Source organism: Camelus dromedarius, chromosome 7 (genome assembly GCF_036321535.1).
Source record: "Camelus dromedarius isolate mCamDro1 chromosome 7, mCamDro1.pat, whole genome shotgun sequence".
Lineage (NCBI taxonomy): Eukaryota > Metazoa > Chordata > Mammalia > Artiodactyla > Camelidae > Camelus > Camelus dromedarius.
The window spans coordinates 46,099,883-46,126,321 of NC_087442.1; the positions used below are offsets into that span (position 1 = coordinate 46,099,883).

General features: G+C 38.6%; 2 protein-coding genes across 7 annotated transcripts in view; one reads left to right on the top strand and one right to left on the bottom strand.

The window, feature by feature from the left end:
• The window catches only part of IGF2BP3 (insulin like growth factor 2 mRNA binding protein 3), a 121,924-nt gene extending 107,595 nt beyond the window's left edge, over positions 1-14,329 (top strand). For 2 of the 4 annotated variants that reach the window (XM_031455046.2, XM_064487505.1), the window contains 5 exons: positions 5,478-5,597; positions 8,399-8,473; positions 10,822-10,953; positions 11,661-11,774; positions 12,058-14,329. In XM_031455046.2, the coding sequence (XP_031310906.1) occupies positions 5,478-5,597; positions 8,399-8,473; positions 10,822-10,953; positions 11,661-11,774; positions 12,058-12,156 (540 nt within the window). In that variant the 3' untranslated portion in view covers positions 12,157-14,329. The remainder of the gene's footprint in view (positions 1-5,477; positions 5,598-8,398; positions 8,474-10,821; positions 10,954-11,660; positions 11,775-12,057) is intronic. The other 2 variants (XM_031455047.2, XM_064487506.1) reach the window with 2 other exon arrangements.
• MALSU1 (mitochondrial assembly of ribosomal large subunit 1) lies at positions 1,640-25,999 on the bottom strand. 3 transcript variants are annotated; one of them, XM_031455050.2, is made up of 5 exons: positions 25,725-25,999; positions 24,312-24,490; positions 15,990-16,071; positions 14,234-14,293; positions 1,640-5,884 (listed from the first exon to the last, which is right to left on the bottom strand). In XM_031455050.2, exons 1-4 carry the CDS (start codon positions 25,978-25,980, stop codon positions 14,244-14,246), a joined length of 567 nt encoding a protein of 188 aa, XP_031310910.1. In that variant the 5' UTR covers positions 25,981-25,999; the 3' UTR covers positions 1,640-5,884; positions 14,234-14,243. The 3 variants fall into 3 exon arrangements, with proteins under 3 accessions (XP_031310910.1, XP_031310909.1, XP_010985488.2); XM_031455049.2 differs by lacking the exon at positions 1,640-5,884 and having other exon boundaries at positions 12,790-14,293; XM_010987186.3 differs by lacking the exons at positions 1,640-5,884; positions 14,234-14,293 and adding an exon at positions 14,528-15,045.
• Between the last annotated feature and the right edge of the window lie 440 nt (positions 26,000-26,439).

The window sequence follows — 26,439 nt, forward strand, 5'->3', positions numbered from 1 at the left end:
CACAGCACTGCCCACCAGTCTAGGCCCACTCCTGGTGTGCTTGGTTTGCTTCTAACACTGCCCTTAGATTTCTGGGGCTCCTGTTTTCATCCCAAGTTAGGACACTTGTCTGCATACTGATTCTTCATGTCTTTGCCCTTTCTTTCTATTATATTTTGGTCCATTTAGCCTTTCTCTCCTGATCACCATTCCTTTTCCAAAGCTCTATACAACTTTTAAATGTATTCTTAATCTGCCTATTGGATTTGTTACCTCCTACCCACCCCCACCTCCCAAAAATCAATGGGAAAAAAACCCATCTGTAGCCTTTCATCACTGTGTCAGAAAAATAATTTTGCTTTTGTTCAGTTTTTGAGGCTATAACAGTTTCTGCCCATCAGCTTTTCTCATAGCATTGGCCTTCAGTATATTCCAGGCTAAGACACATGCTCCAGGACCTCTGCTCTAAGGATGACAACTATTACATTAGGCTTCTGAGGATATTCAGAAGTTGCTCTCTGGGGTCAGTCTCTGCAAAAGTAGTTTTTACTAAGTGAACAAGTAGTTTTTCTCTTGCAACTAATTCATTTTTTTCTTTAATTAGCAGCTAGAAAGCTTAGAGCCAAATTTGTATGGTAACAGCATTTCTGGTTTTATCTTATCTGTTGAGGTCCCTATGTTCTTATTTCTTCACTTCCTTTGTCTTACCTTTCTAAATTTTGTGTATTTTGTAAGCAGCATAAAATCTTTCTGGAACAAGGCCCAGAAAGCAAATAATTATACAGTCATGGCAAAGTACAATGGGGCAGATCTGGGCAAGTTACACATTAGATTTAGTCTGAGCATTAGAAAAGTCTTTATCCCCGCCAGACCTCCTCCTGCCCCTGCTTTAAAAAAAAAAAGTATATTATTCAGAAGAATATTATATGGATGTTCTCAGATAAAATATTTAGATCCTATCTTTACAAAAAACCTGGTTAAGATTAACCTAACAGTTTTAATAGAAGAACCAGAATGACAAAATAAATGGATACTAACGTTGAGCACAGTTTATGGTCACTGTCAGCATTAATTCACTTAGTCTATGCAGCTATTAAAATAAGAAAGGCTTTAAAGTGTCCCTCTGGAATAAATGGTATATGGTAATTGCGTAAGACCCTGGCAGGCTGTAAGGTACGGGGCTTTCCAGAAAGAAGCACTGTTCTTTTGACTGGGAAGTACTGAAGAATGAAATTATTTTGTTGTGGTGTTCTTCCCTGATGCATAACAACAAAGGTTGACTTGGGTAAGCTGTGCAGGACAGGCACCTCTGACAGATCTCCACGGTCAGTTCAGTGGGAAGGCAAAGCCCCTTCTGGTGTGTGTGTACTGAGGCTTACAGAGCCACGGGGAAGACTCCTTAGGCTGACAACTGTGTTAAGACCTACAGTGTGTTACGACGCCCTGGGAAACATAGGAAATACCAAAGAGGTACCAAGTTGTAAAGCATATAGTATGTACGTCTATACAGATGGTAACGAAACAAAATCTAATGATCAGAGAAAAATCCAATGGTTTTTGTCAAGAGTATTTTCTGGAGTTGAATTTTAGGCTAAGTTGTATAGGAGGCAAGGAGGTGCATGGTGGTGGGTTACAAATAAAGGAAAGAGACTCAGAAGAGCAGGGTTCAGGTATTTTTATTTGTAGAAAATGAGGCATGGGGTCTAGAATCCCACATTGCTTTGTTTTTTGTAAGTGAAAGGTATGTTTCGAACCAAAATGATTTCCCCCTGTCTTTAACACATTTATTGACTGTATAATAAATTTATTAGCATGAGAATTTGGAAATAACAATTTTAAACGTTCATGCTCTGATCCAGCATTTTCGTTACATAAAATCTTAGAAGTCTGAGGGTACAAGATTTATGTTTAAAGATTTGATTGCAGTGTTATATAAACTAGTGAAAAATTGGAAACCACACTTTTTAAAGGCTCTTTAAAATAGCATTCTTAGATATAGCAAAATAATAGTAAGGGGAAGATAAATATTGTGGGGTTTGTTTTGGACAACTCTGTGATGTAGTTATTCTATTCTCATAGTAGAAACAAACATTGAAACGCTTAAGTTTCAGTTACAAAGTGTCTTACACATGCATAGGATGGGTGTGTGCAGATGAGACAACAAACCTCTTTTCTGTTCCTTGTTCAAGTAAAGTTTCATATATACGCATATATGTTGGTAATTCAATTAAACTAATCTTTTTTGGGGGTAAAATTTTAAATTGAGTTGTAATTGACATAATTTTCAGGTGTACAACATAATGATTCAATATCTGTATATACTGCAAAATGATTACCACAGTAAGTCTAGTTATTAACATCCGTCACCACGCAGAGTTACAGAAGTGTTTTTTCTTGTAATGAGAACTTGTAAGATCTACTCTTAGCAACTTTCAGATATGCACTAGAGTGTGAACTGGAGTCACCATGCTGTACATTGCATCCCCAGGACTTATTTATCTTGTAACTGGAAGTTTGTACCTTCTGCCCCTCTCTACATCATTCTTAATCTGCAGTTACCCCTATTCTTGCAAAATCAAGAAAAAATTTAATGGCCTGTCTCTAATGCCCCTTTTAGCACATTGATGATCAAAAGCTTAAGCTTTTGCCACCTACACGTAACACATTTTTTTGACTCATAGGAAGTCATTTCAAAGTAGATAGAAGAATGATACAACCAGGGAAGGCAGCACCTCCTTGAGAGTCCTATTTGGCATTTTTCTTTAGAGTCACTTCTGCAGCTCTATGGGTATTTTAAAGCACATCCATACCCCTTGGAAGTGGGGTATATACTTTGTGTGTGTGAACATATTTTAGGAGATAGGGAAATCCAGGTGTGAATCTTGGCTCCAACATCAGTCAGTGTATGACCTTATGCAAGTGATTTAATCTCTGGTTCAGTTTTCTCATCTTTAAAATGGGAATGTTGTTAGTTTCTGTCAGTTGGATCAGTTGTGAGTTGTAAGTGCACAGCACCTCACAGAGAGGAACTCACAGTTTTATCACACAGGATTGCTATAGACACTTGCCCCCGATCGTAGTTCTCTTCCTCTTAAACCTGACTTTTTAGCTCAGCATGCTTTTTACCCATCTCCGACTACTTAAAAAACACAAAGGTGGCTTTAAAATGTTCCACGAATGTACGCCTTAACTGGAATTCCACCATTCTGTGTGGGCTGAGTGGGAACCTTTTTGTGTAATTGGTAACATTTTTGAGTTTTAAAAATGTTTAGGCCCCGGTTCTACTTCTAAGAATTTATGAACTAGAGATATTTGTACAAGGGCACAACTTTTTTTGTACAAAGATCTGACTGCACTGCAGAACAGGGATGAAAATGTGTCAGCTGTGGTGTCTCTGAAGGAGTAACTCCATAGAATGAGGCAGGGACATGTGAACGACACGGGAAAACACCCAAGGTGTGTTGTTAAGGTAAAAAAGCTAATTAGAACATGTAATTGGTAGTATGATCCCATTTATTTATTTTCTTACTTAATATACTTTTCTCTGTGAGGCATGTCTGCCTGTCCTTTTCTAGTCTCCCATGTCTTCCCTTTCGTTGGGATTTTTGTCATTCTTCCTGATTGTTTGGCTTGAAAAAAATCAATTAAAGTGCCAAGCCCAAATAGTTTTAGGTAATTAGTTGATTGTGGAGTTAACAGTTTAAGCTTTTCTAATTGATTTTGGTAATTTAAAAGTTTTTGACATTTTCATTAGTATTGACATGGTTGTATCTTATTTTTTATCTTGTCTGGTATCATTTCCTTTTTCTCAGTTCCATTTTTTAATTGATAAATTGACAAAAGGCTTTTCTTTTCATTAAAGAACCAATTCAGCCTTTTGTTACGTCTAGAGAGTTTCTGTTTATTAACTTACTTTTTAAAAATAACTTTGCTTCAGAGGAAGGGAACTAAAAACTTAAAAAAATTTCCTGCCGAACAGTGAGAGTACACCATGTCCTGTGGAGCAGCCTCCAGCGAGTCTGTGCTCAGGGACAAGAAGTGGAACAGGGGTCCCTCTGTTCGCGGGCTCCTGCCAGACGGTGCTGCTTAGTCCTCTTGTTTTCTGCCTCCACACTGGGCTTCCAGGGAGAAGATGGAGATGTTACTGCCACTAGTGATTTTTGCGTGGTAAGAGTGGTGATGTTGTTTGCTGGACCAACATTAAGTGGCACAAAATTTGCCACATCTGGTGAAAATGAATGGGGCCAGTGCTGCTGTTTTCTTTGACTAAGATTTTCAGAAACCACTGAAAATGATCAAATTCTAAGATTTCCCTAGTTCTTGAGACCCTTGAAAGCAAAACTACTAGCATGTCTTTGAGACTTTTTAAGAATTTGGGGAGAGTTTTGGTTAAAAAATCCAAAAATTCGACAGCAGCTGTTTTATGGCTGTCTGTGTACATGTTAGGGTACTGATGTAATGTGAGTACTTGGGAACGGAACTTATAGTATCCAGGAATATAAGAAGTTTCAAGAGAATTCTGTGAAGTGTTTTTTATCAAGCAGTTTATCAAGTGTACATGTTTTATTGCAAAATATCTTCTAACATCTTTAGAAATTTTTGTGAGGTATAAATTTTTTAAGCAAATGCATATTATTTTACTTTGGTTTATTCAGTTGTGGGTCATCTTAAAATATTTCTTAGTATATATGGGAAATCTCTACAGTCTCAGTTTTGTGGTGAACCTAAAACTGCTCTAAAAAGTCTTAAAAAATAAAAACACTTTAAAATATTTTCTTAGAGTGAATTTCTTAATTATCCTTGGAAGCATGTTTTTCTTACTGGCAGAAAGTAAACAAACTGTTAACTGCATAAACATGTGCACTGCTCCTGCATTTAGAATCCTTAAGCTCACTGGTAACATTACTAAACCCTAACTTGGCCTTTTTAGGAACCCAGTCACTGAACTGTTCTCTTGAGTGAGTGTATCCTTTAGCGCTTCAAGAATGACTATTTGAAGGGAGACTCAGGAAGGGCACAGCTGGCTTGAGGCGGGAAGATGAAGGACGGCATTTTACCACTAAAGTCAATTAGTTTTCTTGTAACCCTGTCGTGTGCTTGGGTAGTACTGAATGGTATTGGTAAGGTTCTTCATTTACTTGTCAAGAATCTGTCTTGGATGTAGGATGTACTGCTAGGGGAATCTTGCTTAATTTTAAGCACACTCTTGTCCCTGATGTGTTTAAAACTTTGTAACATTTACATAGTTTTTAAGTCTGTAACTTGGATGACATTGTAAACTTTAAGAGAATTGTGTAGTGACATTTTAAATGCTAATGCTTTCAGAATGAATATGAGATCTTCTCGACCTGTTAGATAAACTCACATCAACATACTGCGGTGGTTCTTCCTAAAACTATCCTAATATCCCTACAGTATGAGAATGCCCCCATCCCTCTGCCAGCCACATAGCCTGATTTGTATCAAATAAGCACGTACGTCCTGTATTTCTTTTCCAGCAGCAATCAGAAACAGAGACTGTTCACCTGTTTATCCCAGCACTCTCCGTCGGGGCCATTATTGGCAAGCAGGGGCAGCACATCAAACAGCTTTCTCGCTTTGCAGGAGCATCTATTAAGGTACTGTTCTGCCAGCTGTGGCTCTCCACGTTCTTTACATACAGCAAATTTCAGAAGCATGTGTCTTCTGCCACTTTGTAATCTGAATTGAATGTGGCAGTCTATCCTGGGGTTACATAAGGGTGTGACAGAAAACCTTGAATAACAGTAGCTTAAACAAGGTAAGTTAAATTCTTTCTCCAGAAAAGGCAGTCTGGAGACGAGCAGTCCGGTGCAGGCATGGTGGTTCTGCCCCCAGGTCCTTGGACATATATTCCTTCTAGCTCATCTTCTCCGGGTGAGGCTTCCTTCAAGAAAACATCAGTCTTTTGGGGGTTTTATCTTGGTTTTGTTTTGTAAAGTTTATAAAAATTGTATTTAAATGAATATAGTACACAAAAAAAACTGCACTCAAATGTTTATAGCATCTTTATTTATAAATGACCCAAAATGGGAAGAAGCAAATGTTCATTAACTGGCAAATGCATCAACTGTGGCCAATCTATACAATAAATACTACTTAGCAATAAAAAGGAACAAACCATTGATACGTACAACAGCTTGGATGAACTGCATGTATTATGTTGAGAAAGAAAGACTAATAAGGCCACTTACTATATGACCCTAATTAAATGGAAATTCTGGAAAAAACAAAATTATGGAAATGGAGGAAAAAAAACAGTGGTTACTAGGAGGTGGAGGAGGGGTTGAAAACAAAGAGGCAGCATGAGGAAATTTTGAGTGATGGAAACTTTTTAGTTTGTGGTGGTGTTTGCAACTCTGCATTTGTTACTGAAAGAGTGAGTTTCACTGTATGTAATGTAACACAAGTAAATTAAAAAAAAGGAAAACACACAGAAATAGCTTTTACATGCTGTTGTAGCAAATGATAAAATATGTGAACAGAATATGCAGAATAAGCAAAACAAATAAATGGATAAAAGAAAAGAGGTGGTAAAGACCAAGTGGTAAGCTGACTTTACTATCCTTCTAGTTTCCTGATTCATGAGTGAAATAAATCTTAAAAAAAAATAACACATGCAAAAAGAACCTAGCAGATTATTTTGGGAAAAACTGCAGTGAACATTCCATGAACAAGAAGAGTTGGTTATTTAGACGTTTGGCTCTTTTTCTTTCTGGCTTTCATGGAGGGTTTATAATGAGCTTTTAAAATATTTTTGTTTCCGAAAAGTCTGGAACATGCATAATTTGAAAGATAAGATTCATCACCACTCTGAACAGTTTGCTAGATTTCCATAATGCAGATTTCCACATACATATACTTACTTTAATAGGCATATCTGGTATCACCAAACCATAATTATCTGGGTTCACTTACTGGACATTAAGGTTGTTCCTAGTTGATCCTGCACAGAAACTGCAGTGAGGGACAAAGTTCTTTTGGCCAGATTGTCATATAAAACCTTTTCTTTAACATAAGTCTGCAGAAGTAGATCTGGTGAGTCAAAAGGGCATGTGCTCTTTTCAGGCTTTTGAGTAACTGTAGCAATTTGTGCTCCTACATCTCAGTGTACGAGTGCTCTTGGCACCAGCCCTCTATCACTAGGATTGACAAAGGTTTGTTGTTTTTTTTTTTAAATGCAGATACTGGGGATTGAACCCAGGATCTTGTGCATACTAAGCTTGTGCTCTACTACTGAGCTATTACCCTCCTCCTGACAAAGGTCCTTTTTAAAAAAGAAAACTATAGTCAGAAAGATTAAGAATGATACCTTCTTTCTACAGGTTTCCTGTGACTAATTCAAAGATTGTGGTCTGAAAGGAAGTAATTATCTGCTTATTTAATAGACTCAAAATTAGTGCCTAGTGTAAAGCAGGAATAGTATCAATTTGGATGTAGATAACAGAAATGTTAGCTTTATTTTGAGAGAGGGAGAAAGCATGACTATTAAAAGTAAAAACATCCTTTTGATTGTAAACATGTGGGGAAGGGTCTACTAAACTCTAAGTAATTGACAGTGATCATACTGAGTGGTAGTTGGATGGTTTTTATACTATTTTTGGTTCCTACTCTCATTATTTACTATAGTTAATAATTGCTTCTTGTGCAGCAAACATCTAGCTTTTTTCTTTCTGTCAAATATAAATTTTTTTTTCTTTTAAAACAACGTCTACCAGCCAATTCCAAAACCCTTTCTTACTGTGGCTCTGGGGGAATGCTGGTTTCTCTCCCTTCAGCAGTCTGCAGCATATCCCCAGCCCAGGCTGCTTGTATGATTTCATATGCTCTGCCAAAACAGAAGACTCTGAGTTTACTTTTCTTCTGCCAAATTACTGTTTGTCTATTCCGTATGTTATTCCAGTGAGTGTGCTTTAGGGGAGTTCACTAGTAGTCTTAGATTTAGTGAACCCAGCAGTTTTGTGCACACATACTGGAAGCTGGGGGTTCTAATGCATGTGGGCCAAGGACCACACTTTGAGCACCACTGGTGTCGTGATTGGAACATGTCAGTGGGGACAGACCCAGCTCTCCCTCCAGCTCTATCAGCTGTGTGATCTCAACTTTTCCGGCTTTTGGTTTCCTTATTTGTTGAGCAGAGGCAATACCACATCAGGATGTAGTGAGGATTAGCTAGAGATTACATGTGGACTTACTTACACTGTGCCTGGCCCTAATGTGAAAGTACACAGTATGTGGCAGGAGCCATAACTAATGAATCTACGTTACTCACTACCTCTCTGAAACTTCCTTCCAGAAGTCAGTCTGTAAGTCGTGTGCAAATGACAGGCTAGTTTGTGCAACAGTTTTATCAGTGGTACCTGAAAGTGTCATAATCCTTTTTTTAATGGGCCTGTTACAGATTGCTCCAGCTGAAGCACCAGATGCTAAAGTGAGGATGGTGATTATCACTGGGCCACCAGAGGCTCAATTCAAGGTATGTGCTCTAGAGTGTGTGCACAGGTAACAAATAAATGGATGCAGAGAATGTTAATGCCTTCTTTTCAGGAACTCCATAACCTGGCTTCTCCCTTAAATATATCTAATACTCAATAGAAAGAATCTCTTAATGGGAATTCATAAGAAGAGTAGAGACATACCCAAAATTACATTTTAAAAATAAACCAAAGCCTTTGTTTAATTTTGAGAGCTCTGCAAATGGTTGTTGGGTTTGCCTGTCTCCCAAAGGAGAATTTGCTCAGTGCCTTATTGTCATACGTGAAGGTAAGACCTTAAGGCATGTAAATTTGTCTAGTTAACATGCCTTAGAAAACTTGTTCTCAGATTTTTTTCTCTTGTCCAAGAGGCCTTACCCTTGCAAAATGCTCCCTTTTCTTCTGACCCTTGGATTAACTGTTAGCCCTTGTCCATAGTCTCTCAATAGATCACTCTAATCTTTTGAACTGTAGAGACAGACATGGCAGGAACTCTTGTGGCATTGCTCATGTTGGAGTTTGGGGCCTTTTGGGCTGGAGTGCCTCCCACTGTATACTGAAAGGTGGTGTGGCAGGGTGATGAAGAGCAGTGACTTGGCAGGCAGGCTGCTGGTTCAAACCCCAGTGCTACCATTTACCAGTGGTGTGACCTTGGATGAGTTACGTAACTTTCCTATGGCTAGTAAAATCTGCAAAATCGGGGATTAAAGCACCCACAAAGTTTAAACAAGGTTATAAAGTTTAAACAGTATAAAAAGTGCTTAGAATAGTGCCCAACATAAGAAATACAATATACATGTGCTGGCGGGAGTGTTGAGCAGACTCTGAGTGAATCAGCCTAGACCCTGCCAGATCATCAAATCATAAATACACACCCTTGAGTATATGATTTCTCCCATAAAACTCAGTAGGGTGTCTTGTTTGTCGTAAGTGAAAGCAGCTACTGAATTCAGTGTAACTAATTTACCCAAAGCCCTTGTCTTGTTCCTAACACTCAGCAGCCGTGTTAACAGGACAACTCCTTAACCTTAGGCTTTAGTTCCCTTGGCTCTAAAATGTGGCTAAGTAACAAGTGCCTATCTCTCACCTTTTTTTTAAACCATCACTTTCTTTGACCTCTGTTTTCCTAGGGGCCATTTTCCACTAAAAATCCAAAGCTATTTTCACTTCATTTATGGGAAGAAAGAAAACAAAAGGAGGTGCTTTGAGATGTGCGTGCAGTTGGCTAGGCTCAAGCTCAGGTGAAGAAATTCACTCCCTCATACTAAGCAGTTCAAATCAGAATCAGAAATGTTGAAAATTGTTTCCTATCCCAAACTTACAGGTTCAGTCAGTGCAGTATGAAATATTAAAAGATAAATACAAATATCAATCATTGCATGTTTCTTATGCTTTTACTGCTTTATAAATGGAATTACTATCTTGTAATTCCTTTAACGCTTGTATGCTAGGGAATTGAGTTTCCCTGTATCCTTGAATGCCTGTATTGTACAGTTGTCTTAAATGGGACATTTAAGAAAAGCTGTAATGCTTAAATATCATTTATGAGATCAATGATAATTACAAATAAATTTATTTCAGAGAACTAAGGAACAGTAAACCTCCCAACACGTATTTTTTCTTATAAATTGAAGAGCTTCTGTTTTTGAAGGATGATATATATCACATATCCCTAGTGTCCTTTGTGTTAATACTGTATCTGTGGCCTGAGACTTTGAGGACAAACGTAATACAGGGTACTAAAATGGATTTTTCCCTCTAATCCCTAAAATAAGCTTATCATTTCTGCACCAATGAAAACGTGTTGGGTTCTCTAGTTTCTGTGCTTCACCCTGGCAGCTTGTCAGATTAAAGCACTTCTGACTTCCTTTTCTTTTGGTGTATACCAGAGCAAATTAATGCTTGTACATAACAGAAGAGGTTTCTTATGTGTAACTTCTAGTTGTACGCAGCAAGTGACAGGATATGTTTGACTAATAACTATGAGGTATGTGCGTTAACTTGACTTTGTACTTAACAGTAGAAACTATCTGACTAAGATGATAAAACCTTTTAACAGAAAATATTTCTCACTGGCCCATTTAGACATGAGCTTGGCTTCTTGCGAGCCTGGAATAGTGGGCTCTGTGGTTCTTCCCTAGTCTCTTTTACTCAAGAAAAATGTAATTACTGTCTTATTGCTGGGAGAGGTTTTACCCTTTCAAGATCAGAGAGTAAGGGGCTATTTTCTATCAAATGCTGATATATACTGCAAAGGACTATTCCAGTGGACCCGGGCCATCTTTAAAGTTAATGGACCTTTTGTGTTTTCTGCATGAATGTCACTGATAGGATGTGTTCTCATCTGTAGGCTCAGGGAAGAATTTATGGAAAAATTAAAGAAGAAAACTTTGTTAGTCCTAAGGAAGAGGTGAAACTTGAAGCTCACATCAGAGTGCCATCCTTTGCTGCTGGCAGAGTTATTGGAAAAGGAGGCAAAACGGCAAGTACTTCAGCAAAACCTGTGCAGTGGTATGAAAGGGAAAGCATTGAAAGGTACTTAGGAGTTCCAAGACCCTGAATTTTGGCTAACTTATAAAAAGCAGGACCATCTGGGCCAAGGTTTGGAGAAGACTGCCTCTTGTCCCTCCTGAGTGTTGGTGTCAGCTACAAGTGAAAGCAATGCCTCTCTTTCCACTTTGTCTGATATTTCTAAGGGGCATATAGCATTTTTCTGTTGATATGTCAGCTTTTTATTTTTATTGTGCAAACACTTAAATGATGTGAAATTTTTAAAAATTCCATCTACCTTTCTAACTTAGACTTCTATAACTGAACAAAGCAAATGGTTTCCAGTTTCTCTTTAATACATCTAACTTCTAAATTGTTTTCAAAGCTATTTACAGACTTTTTTTCAAAGCCGTTTACAGTGTTGAAGTGATTGAAAGTGTACATTTAGGAATCAGACTTTCAGGGTTTGAATCTGGTTTTGTCATTAACTTGTGTAACTTTGGGCAAGTCAGTTTCTTTGACTAAGGCTTAGTTTTAATTATGTTGAAATGGGGACAGTACTGATAACCTGATAGAATTAATGAGATTTGTAAAGCAATACATTGCTCAGTATTTCTGCACATAGTAAGTGCTCAGGAAATGATAATTAACACAAACAAAAACCCCTGACCTGACATGATTTGTATTTACCTTTTTCAGGTGAATGAGCTCCAGAATTTGTCAAGTGCAGAAGTTGTTGTCCCTCGTGATCAGACGCCTGATGAGAATGACCAAGTGGTTGTCAAAATAACTGGTCACTTCTATGCTTGCCAGGCAAGTGGGCTCTAGTGTGATAAGCAAGCTCTTTTGCCTCTTTCTCAAATGGAAGCAATTCTCCCATGGGTGTCCCTACCCCATATAAATATTTAAGGTAGTTTGGTGCTTAACAATTTTAATCCCCTTTTTAGCAGGTGATTTCAGAGACTCTACTAAACTAAATTAATTAGTATGTATCTTTAGTCTTCAAGTAAATTTATTTGAAGTTGGTGAAATGGAAAAGTAGAACTTTTGGTAACTTTTGATCAGGTAGAAATTTCAAAGCTCTCTCCTTTTGCAGGTTGCTCAGAGAAAAATTCAGGAAATTCTGACTCAGGTAAAGCAGCACCAACAGCAGAAAGCTCTGCAAAGTGGACCACCTCAGTCAAGACGGAAGTGAAGGCTCAGGAAACAGCCCACCACAGAGGCAGATGCCAAACCAAAGACAGATTGCTTAACCAACAGATGGGCGCTGAACCCCTATCCAGAATCACATGCACAAGTTTTTACCTAGCCAGTTGTTTCTGAGGACCAGGCAACTTTTCGAACTCCTGTCTCTGTGAGAATGTATACTTTATGCTCTCTGAAATGTATGACACCCAGCTTTAAAAAAAAAAAATAAAGGGGGGAGGGAGGGAAAGAGAGGAGCTCTGCACTTCCCTTTTGTTGTATTCTCAGTGTAACAAGTATTCTAATTTTTCTTAATATTCCCCCCATAATGCCAGAAATTGGCTTAATGGTGCATTCACTAAATTCATCAAATAAAAATAGACTGCTCCTAAGTCCAGTTGTTAAAATTGGATTGGAACATAATTATCACAGAACTTAATTGTTAAGCTATTAGCATAGAAAAAAATTTTGTTTTATTTTTATCTAAACACTAACATGAATAACCTAAGGGAAGTGCTGAATGGTGTTGGCAGGGGTATTAAACGTGCATTTTTACTCAACTACCTCAGGTATTCAGTAATGCAATGAAAGCGAAATTTTTTTTTTTTGAAAATTTTATATACTTTATAAAGAGAAGTCCAACTGTTTTTTAAAAAATAAACTTTAATTAGCTAACAGGCAAGTAACTAAAAATTTTTACTTCTGGCTGGTTGACAATAAAGCTGGAAACTTAATTTAAGGTTTTTTGAGGCTTTTGACAGTTATTAGTTGGAAAATCCAATAAATGTTCAAAGATAGGAAGCAGTGCCTATATTTGGAGAGCAGCAATACCATGTATTTTTGTTTATGGTAAGTAAGTTTTTGATGGTACTAACAGAGCAAAGTGGTTGCAAGAGGTTTTGGAACAGCTAGTTTTAAATGGCTTCAGGCGACTTCAGTTTTTTTGTTTGGCTATGTGATTGAATGCATAAATGCTTTGTGCTTTTGACTATCACTACCTAAAGAAAGTGTATCAAAGAAGAGATGCAGCCCCTGTGGACTTTAAACCGATTGGCAAGAAGAAAGCTTCGGCTTGCCTTACAGGATGTTTAGCTTGCCAATACACTTCAGACCAGTTGGTCTTCGCTTTGAGCAGACCTCAAAAGAGTTGCTTTGTGAAGACCAATTGGGCAGTCAGATGGTGTGACAGTGTTCAAAGGCAATAAAAAGGCTACATCTCCATGTGCCAGGCACTGTCATGAGCCTCACTAAGCTATGTGGAAGACTTTTAAGCAATGATAAACCAAGGAAAATGAAAGGCTACCTAAAATGCAGCAGGATTTCTGTATTCTCTGCAACCAGTCATTTGAAAATAAGTCAAAAGGTAGAAAAATACAAGAAAACAATTTTTGGAATATAATTTGAATGACTGTGATAAAACATTTGATCTTTGATACTAAACTCATTTGCCCATTCCTTGATAGCAAAGCCTGGTATGTACAATTATGTGGGTGTGGGTGGTCTCCAAGGCCACACTGCTCTCAGAATTGTTTCTGTGTTGCTTTTGTTCATTAAATAATCACAGTCATCATATTATACTGATCTGAAGGGTATATAATAATTCTTTAAAAATCATTTGCCTCATTCGTATTTCAAGATGAATTTCTACACAGACTAGGTAAGTTTTTCTGAAGATCACCATATCAGTTAGACATTTTGAAAATGACTTGAAATGTTTTTCTAAATGTTTTCAGAAAACCAGTTTATTTTGTAGTTTTAGCCAAAAAGTGCCCTTTTTGTCACTGAATTCATAAAGCATTCATAATTTTTTTTCATACAATTGCTAAAAAAAATTAATAATGGACTGGCTTTCTGGTTGGATTTCAGGTGAAATGTGCTTAAGGCCAGAGATCTTCATCAGTATTTGATTTTTCCAACTTTTTTTCTTAATACAGATAGGTGCTACATTTATATCTGCCTGTTGAAATTCTGTCATATTTCACTTCTAGCCTTCTAGTGTGGCAAATCATGTTTTACTTTCAATTAAGCATTGGTAATGGAGTATCTGGTAATACTAGGGAATAATTCTGTAATTGTTTTGTACTCACCGAATATGGATCATTCCTCATCTGTAATGTGCCCCAAATACAGCTTCATTTTCCAGATACCTTGATGCAGAATAAAGTGTTTCATCATTAGGTGCAGCTTGGTGTTTAGTTCTACTTTTGGTTTTTCAAATAAATGTGAAATGTCCTGAATTTGGGCAAACTGTAAACTTAGATTTTTAGTAATACTATGTTGATCTTAAGGTAGACACCAATATGTCCTAGTGTACTTACTGTGAACCTTGATAATATTGCATATGAACTAAGAACTATAGGTTTTAAGTAACAGGACCAGTGTGAGGTGGTTATGTTCTGCTTTATTTTTAAAATTTTTGGCTGGTGCATTCTACAGAATAAGAGTTCCACTTGAACTCTGAGTAGAGAGCTCAGGTGAAGCACAGAGGCCAACACTATCACCAGGAAATCCTGCTGGGACCTCAGGAAGTTTGAAGGTACTGATTTCTTGGTGTGAGAACTAGCTCCTCTACCTACAATTTCCACATGTCTATAGGCACTCATATTAACAAGACTTGTTTTGACAACAGCCTAACCAACCTAGGTGGGGTGTAGGAATTATAAGAAGTGACTCAATCCAACTCTGAAATGACTAAAGCAGTTCATATCATCTTATTCACACTTGAACTCCACAGGAGTCAGGGATGAAGTGTCATCTTCTATTCCAAGAATGAAGTCTTCAGGTAATGTCTCAGGCGCTATCTGAGCTAACTGGTCATCATAAGAACGTAGGGTCCATAATTTCTCTAATTCATAGGTTTCTCTGGTTTCTGGAAGCATCAAATGAACCACCATGCTGCCTATCAAGGACAGATAAGAGTTATAATCAAGAAGCTTATCCTTATGATCTCACACACCTCTCTGACAATTAGAATAATGGTTTTCAATTGGGGACATTTTTTATTTTCTTACCTGTAACATCCTACCAGGGATATTCCTCCCCATCTGAATTACCTGGCCCAAAATGTTAACAGTGACAAGGCTGAGAAACCCTGACTTTTACAGCCTTGGCAGAAAAAGTGTCTTACACCAAAGCAAATGCAGGTTTGCTTCCTGCCCATTATCAAAAATGTGGACCCCCCTAATCTCGGAGTTCTTCTGTTAGAACTTTGTGTGCAAGTGTCATCTGGACCTGTGTTGCTCAGGGAACCTGGTACAAAAATGCTGCTAGCTGCTTCTACTGCTGAGTAACAAAGTGTGCTTCACCTAACCCTGGAATAGTCTTGGGTAACTTACCAATATCCATAAAACTGACTAATAGCTTACAAGTAAGATAAAAATCTCAGACCTTTAACAGTTCTTGACAGTTACTGTTTTCCCCTTTGTAGTAAGTGTCTTATGGGGAAATATTTTTAAACTATGTATATATTATTACCCAAAATAACAGTCTTCTGTTCTTGTCCTTGCCTGTGCCTGGAATGCCCTTCAACTTTTCTGAGTTCTTTAAGACCAAGGTTATGTATACTCCAAGGTGCCTTCTACTACCATTAAAGGATTTCTCCCACCTCTACCATGTTAGCCATCCTGTTCTCCACCTTTACGGCTAGATACACAAATCAGGTTGGGTGAGGATTTCACATGTGAGTAAGACCACCTGGGTTATAATTAAATAAAAATTGTTTTAAATAAATTTCAAAATTTTTACATGGAAAAACACTAAGATTTCGATCCCTTTATAATTGAAAATAGTTCAAGATGTACAATATCAAATATTTTATCTGAAGAGTGTGCCAAAACTACTTACCAAAGTCCACACAGAGCCAGTCATCAGTGTCCTTCCCTTCAATCTTAACGTGAGGCTCACTTTTACATTTCAGGTATTTGTACTGAAAAAAAACCAAGTCATACATTAAAGGCAGAGAAGATGGGGGAAATCTGTTCTTACAGGGTCTGGGGGTATTTCTGTTGGTCTTAATTTGGGACCTAGCTTATTCATTCCTCACAGCTATACCATGCCCTTTAGTCAGTAACGCAGGGAAACTATTTGCCCCTTAAATCCTACCCATCTCCTACTCCTCTCTCCTGAATCCTCCTGCCCAAACCCTTCTGAGGGGCCACCTCACTCATTCACCAAGGTGTCTGAGGCAGATAGGCCTAAGCTCACTCAATACCTGGTTCTCACCTACATCATCCTTTCTGTCCATCCTAGCTTCCCTTCACTCTCAGCAGAGCCAGACGCTACCTTCCCGTTTTAAGGCTAGGTATTCTCAGTTCTAATTTCATCTTATCTACCTTTTTGACAATGAGAGATTTTATCATCTCAAGTCTCTGTTCCCAGCAGATTCCATAAATGGTCTAAAACAACAGATACACTATTAGAAAAAAGGCTAAGTAAAATACTATTACAAGAGAGAAAGACATTATATAATGATAAGAGTCAACTAACCAAGATGACCTAACAATTATAAATGTGCACCAAAAATCAGAGCTCCTAAACATGTGAAACAAACACTGATAATGTTAAGGGGAGAAATAGATGACAACACACTAATATAGGAAATTCAATATTCCATTTTCATTAATGGATAGAACCAAGAAGACCAATATGGAAACAGAACTTTGAACACTACAGACCAACTGGACCTAAACAGACATTAACAAAACATTCTACCCAACAAGAGCAGAATACAAATTTACCTCAAGTGCACATGGTACATTCTTCAGGATATATCATATATTAGGCCACGAAACAAGTCTTAAATTTTGAAAGATTGGACTCATATAAAGTATATTATCTGATCACGATGAACTAGAAATCAACAAAGAAAAATAGAAAATCCACAAATATATGGAAATCAAACAATTATTAGCTTAAACAACTGGTCAAAGAAATCACAAGAGAAATTAGAAATTATCTTGAGACAAGTGTACTTACAGGATGCAGTGACAGCAGTGCTAAGAAGAAAATTTATAGCTACATATGCTTACATGGAAAGTTCCCTAATCAACGTTAACTTACACCTTAAAGAACTAGGAAATGAACAAATTAAACTTAAAGCTGGCAGAAAAATAAAATCAGAGAAAAAAAGACAAAAATCAATGAAACTAAGATTTAGTTTTCTAAAAAGGTCAACAAAATAGACAAAAAAAAAAAACCCCAGAAAATCCAAATAACTAAAATCAGAAATAAGTGAGGAGATACTAGAGAAATAAGAAGGATTAGAAGTACTATGAAAAACTACACAAGAAACTGGAAAACCCAGATTAAATGGACAAATCCCTAGAAACACAACCTACCAAGATTGAATCATGCATAAATAGGAAGCGTAAATAGGCCTACTCAGTAATAGTAACAGAATTGAGTCAGTAATCAAAAACTTCGCAACACAATTATATCTCAAAAGAAGGCGGGGGTTGGGGGGGGTGGTACATGGGAAGAAAAAAAAACCCTCCCAACAAAGAAAAGCCCTGGGCCACACAGCTTCACTGGTAATTTCTACTAAATATTTAAATATAAGCTGACGCAGATTTTTCTCAAACTCTTCTAAAAAACTGAAGGAGAGAATACTTCCTAACTTATTCTATCAGAGTAGCATTACCCTGATACCAAGGCCAAAGACACTACAAGAAAAGAAAACTACAGGCCAATAACCTTGATGAATACTGATAAAAAAGCCTCAATGAAATACTAGCAAATCAAATTCAACACCACATTAAAAGAATTATATACCACAACCACATGGAATTTATTCCTGGAAGGTAAGGATGGTTCCACATGAAAATCAATCAGTGTAATAAATCACATTAACAAAATGAAGGACAAAAACCACAGGATCATCTCAAATTTATGCAGAAAAAGCATGTGACAAAATTCAAAACCCTTTCATGATTAAAAAAAAAAAAGGATAATAATAATAATAAAAACTCAAGATAATAAAGGCCGTATATGAAAAGCCCACAGGTATAACCTATTATCATACTCAATAGCAAAAGACAAAGTTTTCCCTAAGACCAGGAATGAGACAGGAATGCCCACTTTTGCCAATTCTATTCAACATAATACTCAAGTTCCAGCCACAACAATTAGAGCAAGGGAAAAAAAGAAAAGAGAAAAGAGAAAGGTAACTAAACTGCAAAGGAAGAAATAAAATTATCTCCGTTTGCAGATGACATGATTTTATATGTAGAAAACCCAAAACACCTGTTAGAACTAGTGAACGAATTCAGTAAAGCTGTAGGATATTAAATCAACAACCCCAAATCAGTTGTGTTTCTATACACTTAATAAGCAACGTGAAAAAGAAATTGAGAACAATTCCATTTACAATAGAATAAAAAATGAAATACTTAGAATTAAATGTAACTATGGAAGCAAGACTTGTACAATGAAAACTACAAAACTTGGCTAAAGAAATGAAAGAAGACAACAATAAATAGACTGTAACTGGAAGACGACAACATTTTTAAGACGTCAATACTACCCAAAGCTACCTACCGATTCAATACAATCAATCCCTATCCAAATTCCAGTAACTTTTTTTGTAGAAATAGAATACTCTACCCTAAAATTTATATGTAATCTAAAGAGACCCCAAATAGCCAAAAACAATCTTGAAAAGAGAGCACAGTTGGAGATCTCAAATTTCCTGATTTGAAAACTTACCACAAACCTACAGTAATCAAAACAGTTATCAAAACTGACTTATAGACTGATGGAATAAAATAAAAAGCCCCCATGGTCAAACAACGTTTCAACAAGGTTGTCAAATCCATTCAATAGGGAAAGGAAGACTTTTCAAAACACAGTGCTGGGAAAAATTGATTATCTTCATAAACGAGAATAAAGTTGGAGCCTTACCTCACACCATCTACAAAAGCTAACCCAAAGTGTACCAAAGACCTAAACATTAGACCTAAATCTATAAAACTCTTAGAAGAAAACACAGTGGAAAAGCTTCATGACATTGGATTTGACAATTTCTTGGATATGAGACCACAGGCAACAACAAAATAAAATTTTGTGCATCAAAGGACACTAACAGAGTAAAAAAGGCAACCTACAGAATGGAAGAAAACATTTGCAAATCACGTATTTGATATGAGATTGATATCGAATATACACAGCACTACTAAATTTCACAATAAAAAACCAACCTGATGAGAACATGGGCAAAGGACTTGAATAGGCATTTCTCCCAAGATACACAAATGGCCAATAAGTATTTGAAAAGATGCGGTCAAGATGACAGAGTGGTAGGACCACAAGCTTGCCTCTCCTGTGACTACAATGAAACCACAACTGAATGCTAAACAATCATCAAAAAAAGACTGGAACCTAGCAAAAAGATCTTCTGCAAATGGAAACATAAAGAGGGAACCACAGCAGGACGGTAGGAGGAATATGCTCACGATATAATTGGGCCCCATACCCCCCGGGGTGGGCGACCCACAAACTGAAGATTTGTTAAGTCGCAGAGGCCCTCATAAAGGAGTGAGAGCTCTAAGCTCCAAGTCAGGCTCCCCAATTCGGGTCCCAGCACTGGGAAAAGGAGACCCCAGGACATCTGGTTTTGAAGGCCAGAGGGGCTTGGCTCTGGGAGCCTCATGAGACTGGGGGAAATGGAGACTCTATTCGCTTGAGAAACGTACACGGAAACTCACATGCACCAGGTCCAAGGACAGAGGTAGTGATTTCACAGGAACCTGGGCCAGACCTTCCTGCTGGATTTGGAGGGTCTCCTGGGAACGTGGGGGACAGCTGCAGCTCACTCAGGGGACATAAAAGCTGGTGGCAGGCTTTCCAGGGGTCTTTATCTACATGAGCTTTCCTGGAGGCTGACAGCTTGATTGGATTATTAGCACCAAGACCTAGCCCCACCCAACAGCCTGCAGGGAAGCCTCAGGTAAACAACATACAGGGTGGGAACACAGCCACACCCATCATCAGACTTCCTAAGCCACAAAGGCCTCTAGACACAGCCCTACCCACCAGAGGTCCAGGACCAAGCTTCACCCAGCAGTGGGCAGGCACTGGCTCCTCCTGCCAGGAAACCTGCATAAACCTCTAGTCCAGCCTCACCCACCAGGGGCAGATACTAGAAATAAGAAAACAATAATCCCAAAACCTGTGGAAGGAATCCACAAACACATAGAAAGATAGACGATATGAGGCGGCAAAGGAATATCTCCCAGACCAAGGCACAAGATAAAATCCCAGAAGAAGAAATAAGTGATGAGGAGATAGGTAATTTATCTGAGAAAGAGTTTAAAGTAATGATGGCCAAGAACTCAAGAGAAGTATAGATGCACACAGAGTGAAGTTTTTAGCAAAGAGTTGGAAAATATAAAGAATACCCAAAGAAGAAGAATAAAATCACTGAAATGAACAATAGACTAGAAGGAACCAAGAATAGGCTAAATGAGGCAGAAGAACGGATCAGTGAGATAGAAGACAAGATTAGTGGAAATCACTACTTCAGAACAGAAAAAAGAAAAAATAATAAAAAGGAATGAGGATAGTCTAATGAAGCGCTCTAATATTTGCATTACAGGGGTCCCAGAAAGAGAAGAGAGAAAGGACTTGAGAAAATTTTTGGAGAGATAATAACTGAAAACTTCCCTAACTTGGGAAAGGAAACAGTCACCCAAGTCCTGGAAGTGTGGAGAGTATCACACAGAACCAACCCAAAGAGTAATATACCAAGGCACATAGTCATCAAATTGACAACAATTAAGGATAAAGAGAAAATATTAAAACTAGCAAGACAAAAGCAACGAATAATATACAAGGGAACTCCCATAAGGTTATCAGCTGATTTTTCAGGAGAAACTCTATAGGCCAGAAGGGAGTGACAAGATATATTTAAAGTGGTCCAAGGGGGAAACTTACAACCAAGAATACTCTATCCAGCAAGGCTCTTGTTCAGACTTGATGGAGAAATCAAAACCTTCACAGATAAACAAAAGCTAAAAGATTTCAGCACCACCACACCAGCTTTACAACAAATGTTAAAGGACCTTCTCTAGCCATCAAACCATAAGAAAAGAGAACAAAAAGAAGAAAGAGGAAAAAGAGACCTACAAAAGATTGCTTTGAGTGTTCAGGGTCTTTTTGTGGTTCCTTATAAATTTTGGAATTGTTTGTTCTAGTTCTGTGAGGAATGTCACGAGTATTTTGATGGGGGTTGCATTGGATCTACAGATTGCTTTGGGTAGAGTGGACATTTTGATGGTGTTGATTCTTCCAATCCAAGAGCACAAAAAATCTTTCCATTTCTTTGTGTCATTTTGGTTTTCAGAGTATAGGTAACCTTGGTTAAGTTTATTTCTAGGTATTTTGTTGTTTTTGATGTAATGGAAATGTCTCTGCCAGTTATAAAATTCTTGTTTTTGAAGTGAAAAAAAAATGAATGAAGGGCTGCAAATGGCAAAATAGCCTTCTTTTTTATGGGTGAGTTGTATTCCATTATATATATATATATATATGCATGCAGCATCTCCATTATCTATTCAACTATTGATGTGCACTTAGGATTCTTTCATATCTTGGCAATTATAAATAATTTTGCTGTTAATAGCAAGGTGTATTTGTCTTTTTGAGTTAATTCTTATTTTGTGGTTGGCTTTATTCCTTTGATAACTATAAGTTTAAAAAGCTAAAGCTCCAGACGTTCTCAGAAACAATGAATAGTACATATATGTAAATTTAAAAATATATGTGCAGTAAAAAAAAAGATCTATCAAGCCATGAAAAACATGGAAGAAACTTAAAAGACATATTACTGAAAAGGCTACAAACTGTGCGATTCCAACCCAAATGACATTCTGGTAAAGGCACAGCTACAGAAACAATAAAAAGATCATGGTTTTCAGGAGTTTGGGGTGAGGGAGGGAGGGAGGAATGAACAGATGGAGCACAAGGGATTTTTAGAGCAATGAAATTATTCTGTATGATACTACAGTGGTGGCTACATGTCATTATGCATTTTTCAAAACCCATAGAATGTACAACGTCAAGAGTGAACCCTAATGTAAACTATGGACTTTGGTTGATAATAATGTGCCCATGTTGGTTCATCGATTGTACCAAAAATGCCACACTGATGAGGGATGTTGAGGGTAGGGGAGTATATATGTGTGGATGGGGAGGGCTATGTGCGAACTCTATTTTCTGCTGAATTCTGTTGTGAACCTGAAACTGCTCTAAAAGAATAAAGTCTATTTTAAAAAAAATGATGAAAAACAAATTAAAAATACACACCTATTAAATAAATAAAAAGAAAAACAATTATTTGAAAAGGTGATCAACATCACTAATAATTCAGGAAATGCAAATCAAAACCACAACGAGATACCATTTCATGCTCTTTAGGATTACTATTAGCAACAAACCAGAAAATAATAAGTGGTGAAGATGTGGAGAAACTGGAACTCCTGTGCATTGCTGGTGGAAATGTAAAATGGTACAGCCACTATGAAAAAAGTATGTTTCCTCAAAACATTAAAAACAGAATTACCATCATTTGGCAATTCAACTTCTGAAGTTAAAAGCAGGGATCTGAACAGATATCTCTACATTCATGTTTACAGCAGCATTATTCACAATAGCTACAAGGTAGAAGCAACCCAAATGCCCATGGACGGGTGAATAAGATAAAGTGTGGTATATACATACACTAAAATGAATATTCAACCATAAAAAGAAGGAAATTCTGACATGTGCTACAACGTGGATGAACCTTGAAAACGTTATGCTAAGTGAAAAAAGCCAATCACAAAAGGACAGAGATGGTTTCACTCATAGGAAGTACTCAGCACAGTCAAATTCATAGAGAAGCAAGCAGAATGGTGGATGCCAGAGGCCGGGGAAGGGAGAACAGGAAGCTACTGTTGTTACAGTTTGTTCTGCAAGATGAAAAACGTTTTGGAGATGGAAGGTGGTCATGGATGCACAACAATGTAATGCAACTAATGTCACTTAACTGTACACTTAAAAAGTTAAAATATTAAGTTTTATGTTACATATATTTTACCACAAAGAATAAGAACAAAACTTTGAGCTTGCATTGTTCTCCCTCCTCATCTAAAATTTTTGTAAAACTAATTTCTAGTCCCTTGCCTTTGCTCTTCCACAGAAAATTCTCTGACAATCCTCTCATTCTTTTTATATCTCCAAGTTCAATGGTCACTTGTAAGACTTCATCTTACTCTGACCTACTATTACAACGGACAGAGACCCTGGGATCCTGTTTTATAACTTCTTAATGCCCTCTCAGTTCTCTCTGCCTCTCCAACTACTTTTTTGGAATCTTCCTCTGTTCTGGCATGTTGCACCAGGGTTCTGTTCTCAGCTTCCTTATTTTACAACCCTTCTCTCACCAATCCCGGCTATTCTTTTGGTCTTATCCAATTTTCAACGTGGTGAGAGAAGTATGTTCCCCTCTGAAGTGGTATCAGAATCAGCTTCCAGGTATATTTTCTTCCTCATTCTGATTCCTATTCAGTCCACTGGAAAATGAATTGCTTTCTTTTCTCAAATAGATTCGTGAATTCGGGGGGCAAGAACTAAATCTTTCATTTTTGTCTTCTGAACACCCAGGACGGTGCTTGGGAACACTGGACATGCTCAAAACACGTGAATTAAACTCTAGGTCAGCACTAGACAAGAGAACTTTTTGCAACTATGGAAATGTTTTAATATTTGTGCTGTCTAATATGGGAACCATTAGCCACATATGGCCACCAAGCACTGAAATGTGGCTAGCACAAGTGAAGAACTGAATTTTTAATTTATAATTAAATAGCCACATGGGGCTAGCGGGTATCACAGTGGACAGTTTTGCTCTAGAAATTCTGGGTTATACTGTCTTCTAGGCTGCCTCAGGTTATTTTTTAAATATTTTCTCCTGGTGGTCACAAGAGACAAGAAGAAATATTCTGACTAAGGCTAGGTATTTGTCCCCATAACTTGCACTATCAGAGAACATAAAACACTCATGCAAATTCTGAAAATCTGGACTTCTCACATAATCTCAAGTGATGGGTTTACTCTTTAAGTGCTGCTCTGCAGCCTGATGCATGGACACTATTCCATTAAGTTAATGGTTCCAAAGAATAAGAAACCTACCGTTTTCACAATGTAGTAGGCCATGGCATGTAAGTGTCGAGTGGAAGTTCCACTACCAATCACAAAGTAATCCGTATATTTCATTTCCGGAGGAACCCTGATCACACAAATGTCTCTTGCATTTTCTTGCCTCAGAAGTGAAACCAGCATGTCAATGTCAAACTTGGGACCAGTATGATCTGAAAGGCACAAAGATTTGCTTGTGTCAGGTGGCCAAGTAAAGATAGACACTATATGAACCCAAAAATGCAGGCAGCTGACAGTGAAAATTTTCCTCCATAAAGGTGTTTAGGTCTGAAATGTTTTGAAAAACAGCAGGGCTCGGGTCTCCTGGAAGCTGAGCCTGGACAATGGTTTCATATAGTGTACTGCTCAACTTTTATGGGAGGAACGCTCAGGTCACAGAGAAATCACCACACATCCCTTCCTACTACCACATGCAGGTAGAATCAATCATACGTGAGCAACAATGGCTTTCTCTTCCAGTACTTGATGAAGTGAATACAGCTCAAGCACAGATGTGCTATTCAAAGAGAAAAAAACAGCAGCATAATTTAGAGAGGTGGTAATATCTTGGGGCATATTCAACTGAATCCCAGCCAGAAAGGATCACAGAACCGGGACTGTGAGCTGGAAGGGCTCTCAGTATCTGGTCCACAACACTCACTTAAGAGAGAAACTCAGACCTAGCCGAGTAAGTGTGTGGCCCCAATCAACCAATTAGAGAGCTAAAATTTTAACAACAATCCTTATTTCGAACTTTCAAGTTTTTCTTACAAAGCCATTTGAGTTATGTAACAACTGTTATCTGTGACACACTTTCTTTTTTCTGTAGAGATTTGAATATTCTGTTCTTCACGTTGGAGTATTAGAGCCTATGGATTTATGGCTCTCTTATGTTCTAAAGGTGACTCCCAAGTGGGCTGAGCCCACTAAGACCTCTCCCTCTCATACTCCATCCTTTCACAGATGTTATCTGTTTACCATCTGCCAAGTTTCCAAAAACTTACAGTAATCAGAGACCCTTAAACTGGCCCCATATCCTATCAGCACTTCTTACGCACCCCATAGCCCCGACTCCCGGCTCTTCCTCAGAATCCTCACGCCCCAACACTCTCGGCAAGTCCACTTCTCGGGACCCTAGGCAGAGTGTGAAGGGGGATGAGGACGATGAGACTGTGATGCCACGAGTCCGGTGTGGCTTGTTCGGACGGACGCCGGAGTTTGGGAGACCTCAGTTCCTCTCTTGACCTCAGAGTTTCTTCACTAGAAAATGCAAAGCTGGCGCCGATAACCTTTGCAGCCCTTTCCAGCTCTGGCTCTGTAGGAGTTTTGTGACCCCAAGGAAAATGCAGAAAGAGGGGAACTCAGAGCCTCCTCAGTTGGGAGCCGGCTCCCTCCTCTTTGCCGTACCTGCTGTGCCTGACTCCCGGCGCTCCTCGCTGGCTGTCCCCTCCGCCCGCTCCTCTAAGCCAGGCCCGCCGTGCAGGCCGCGCGCGCGGTCGGGGGTCAGACTGGCCCGGCCGAGCGCTGGTCCCCTCGGAAGCCGCCCCACCGCCAGCAGCCGAGGCCGGGGGCCCAGGTCGGCCGCCGCCCACGCTCCCGGGAAAGCGGCCCTACGCCAGAGAAACGCCGAGAGCCGCCACGCCACGCAGCCGCCCGGCCCCATTGCCGTCGCCGTGCGTCGACTCCCGGGGCGGGGCTTAGTGAAGCTCGAGAGGGTCTGCCGCTTTCGATTGGTCAGGTCTCTGCGCTGCCATATGACGTCAGAAGCGTGGGCGTAGCCAGGGCCCAAGCGGGAGCCATGGGCGGAGTCTGAAGCCCACGCGGGTGGGCGATGGTGACCCCACGGTGACCCGGAAGAATTTAGGTTTTGTAGGCGTTAGGTAACTAGCATTTGACTGGTCGTCTTGCTTTGGTCTGCGTCATAGTGACGCGTTGTGTTATCTTTGCATTATTAGTATTTTTTTTTTCAATCTGTCTCCATTCACTGGAATGTAATTGCAGAAATTTTTGTTTTTTTAACTGCTGTCTCTTCCGAGTCTAAAGCTGAATGTACAGAGGTTGCCGCTGTTGGTTAGACTGGAATTAGCTCGTCGCCCATTACCAAAAAAGTTATCAAGATTCC

Coding starts and splice junctions, on each gene's coding strand:
- MALSU1 (XM_010987186.3), bottom strand. CDS start 25,980: ATGGGGCCGGGCGGCTGCGTGGCGTGGCGGCTCTCGGCGTTTCTCTGG. Junction 24,491..25,724: donor CCGGGAGTCAGGCACAGCAG/GTACGGCAAAGA, acceptor TGTGCCTTTCAG/ATCATACTGGTCCCAAGTTT. Junction 15,046..15,989: donor CTGGCTCTGTGTGGACTTTG/GTAAGTAGTTTT, acceptor TGTCCTTGATAG/GCAGCATGGTGGTTCATTTG.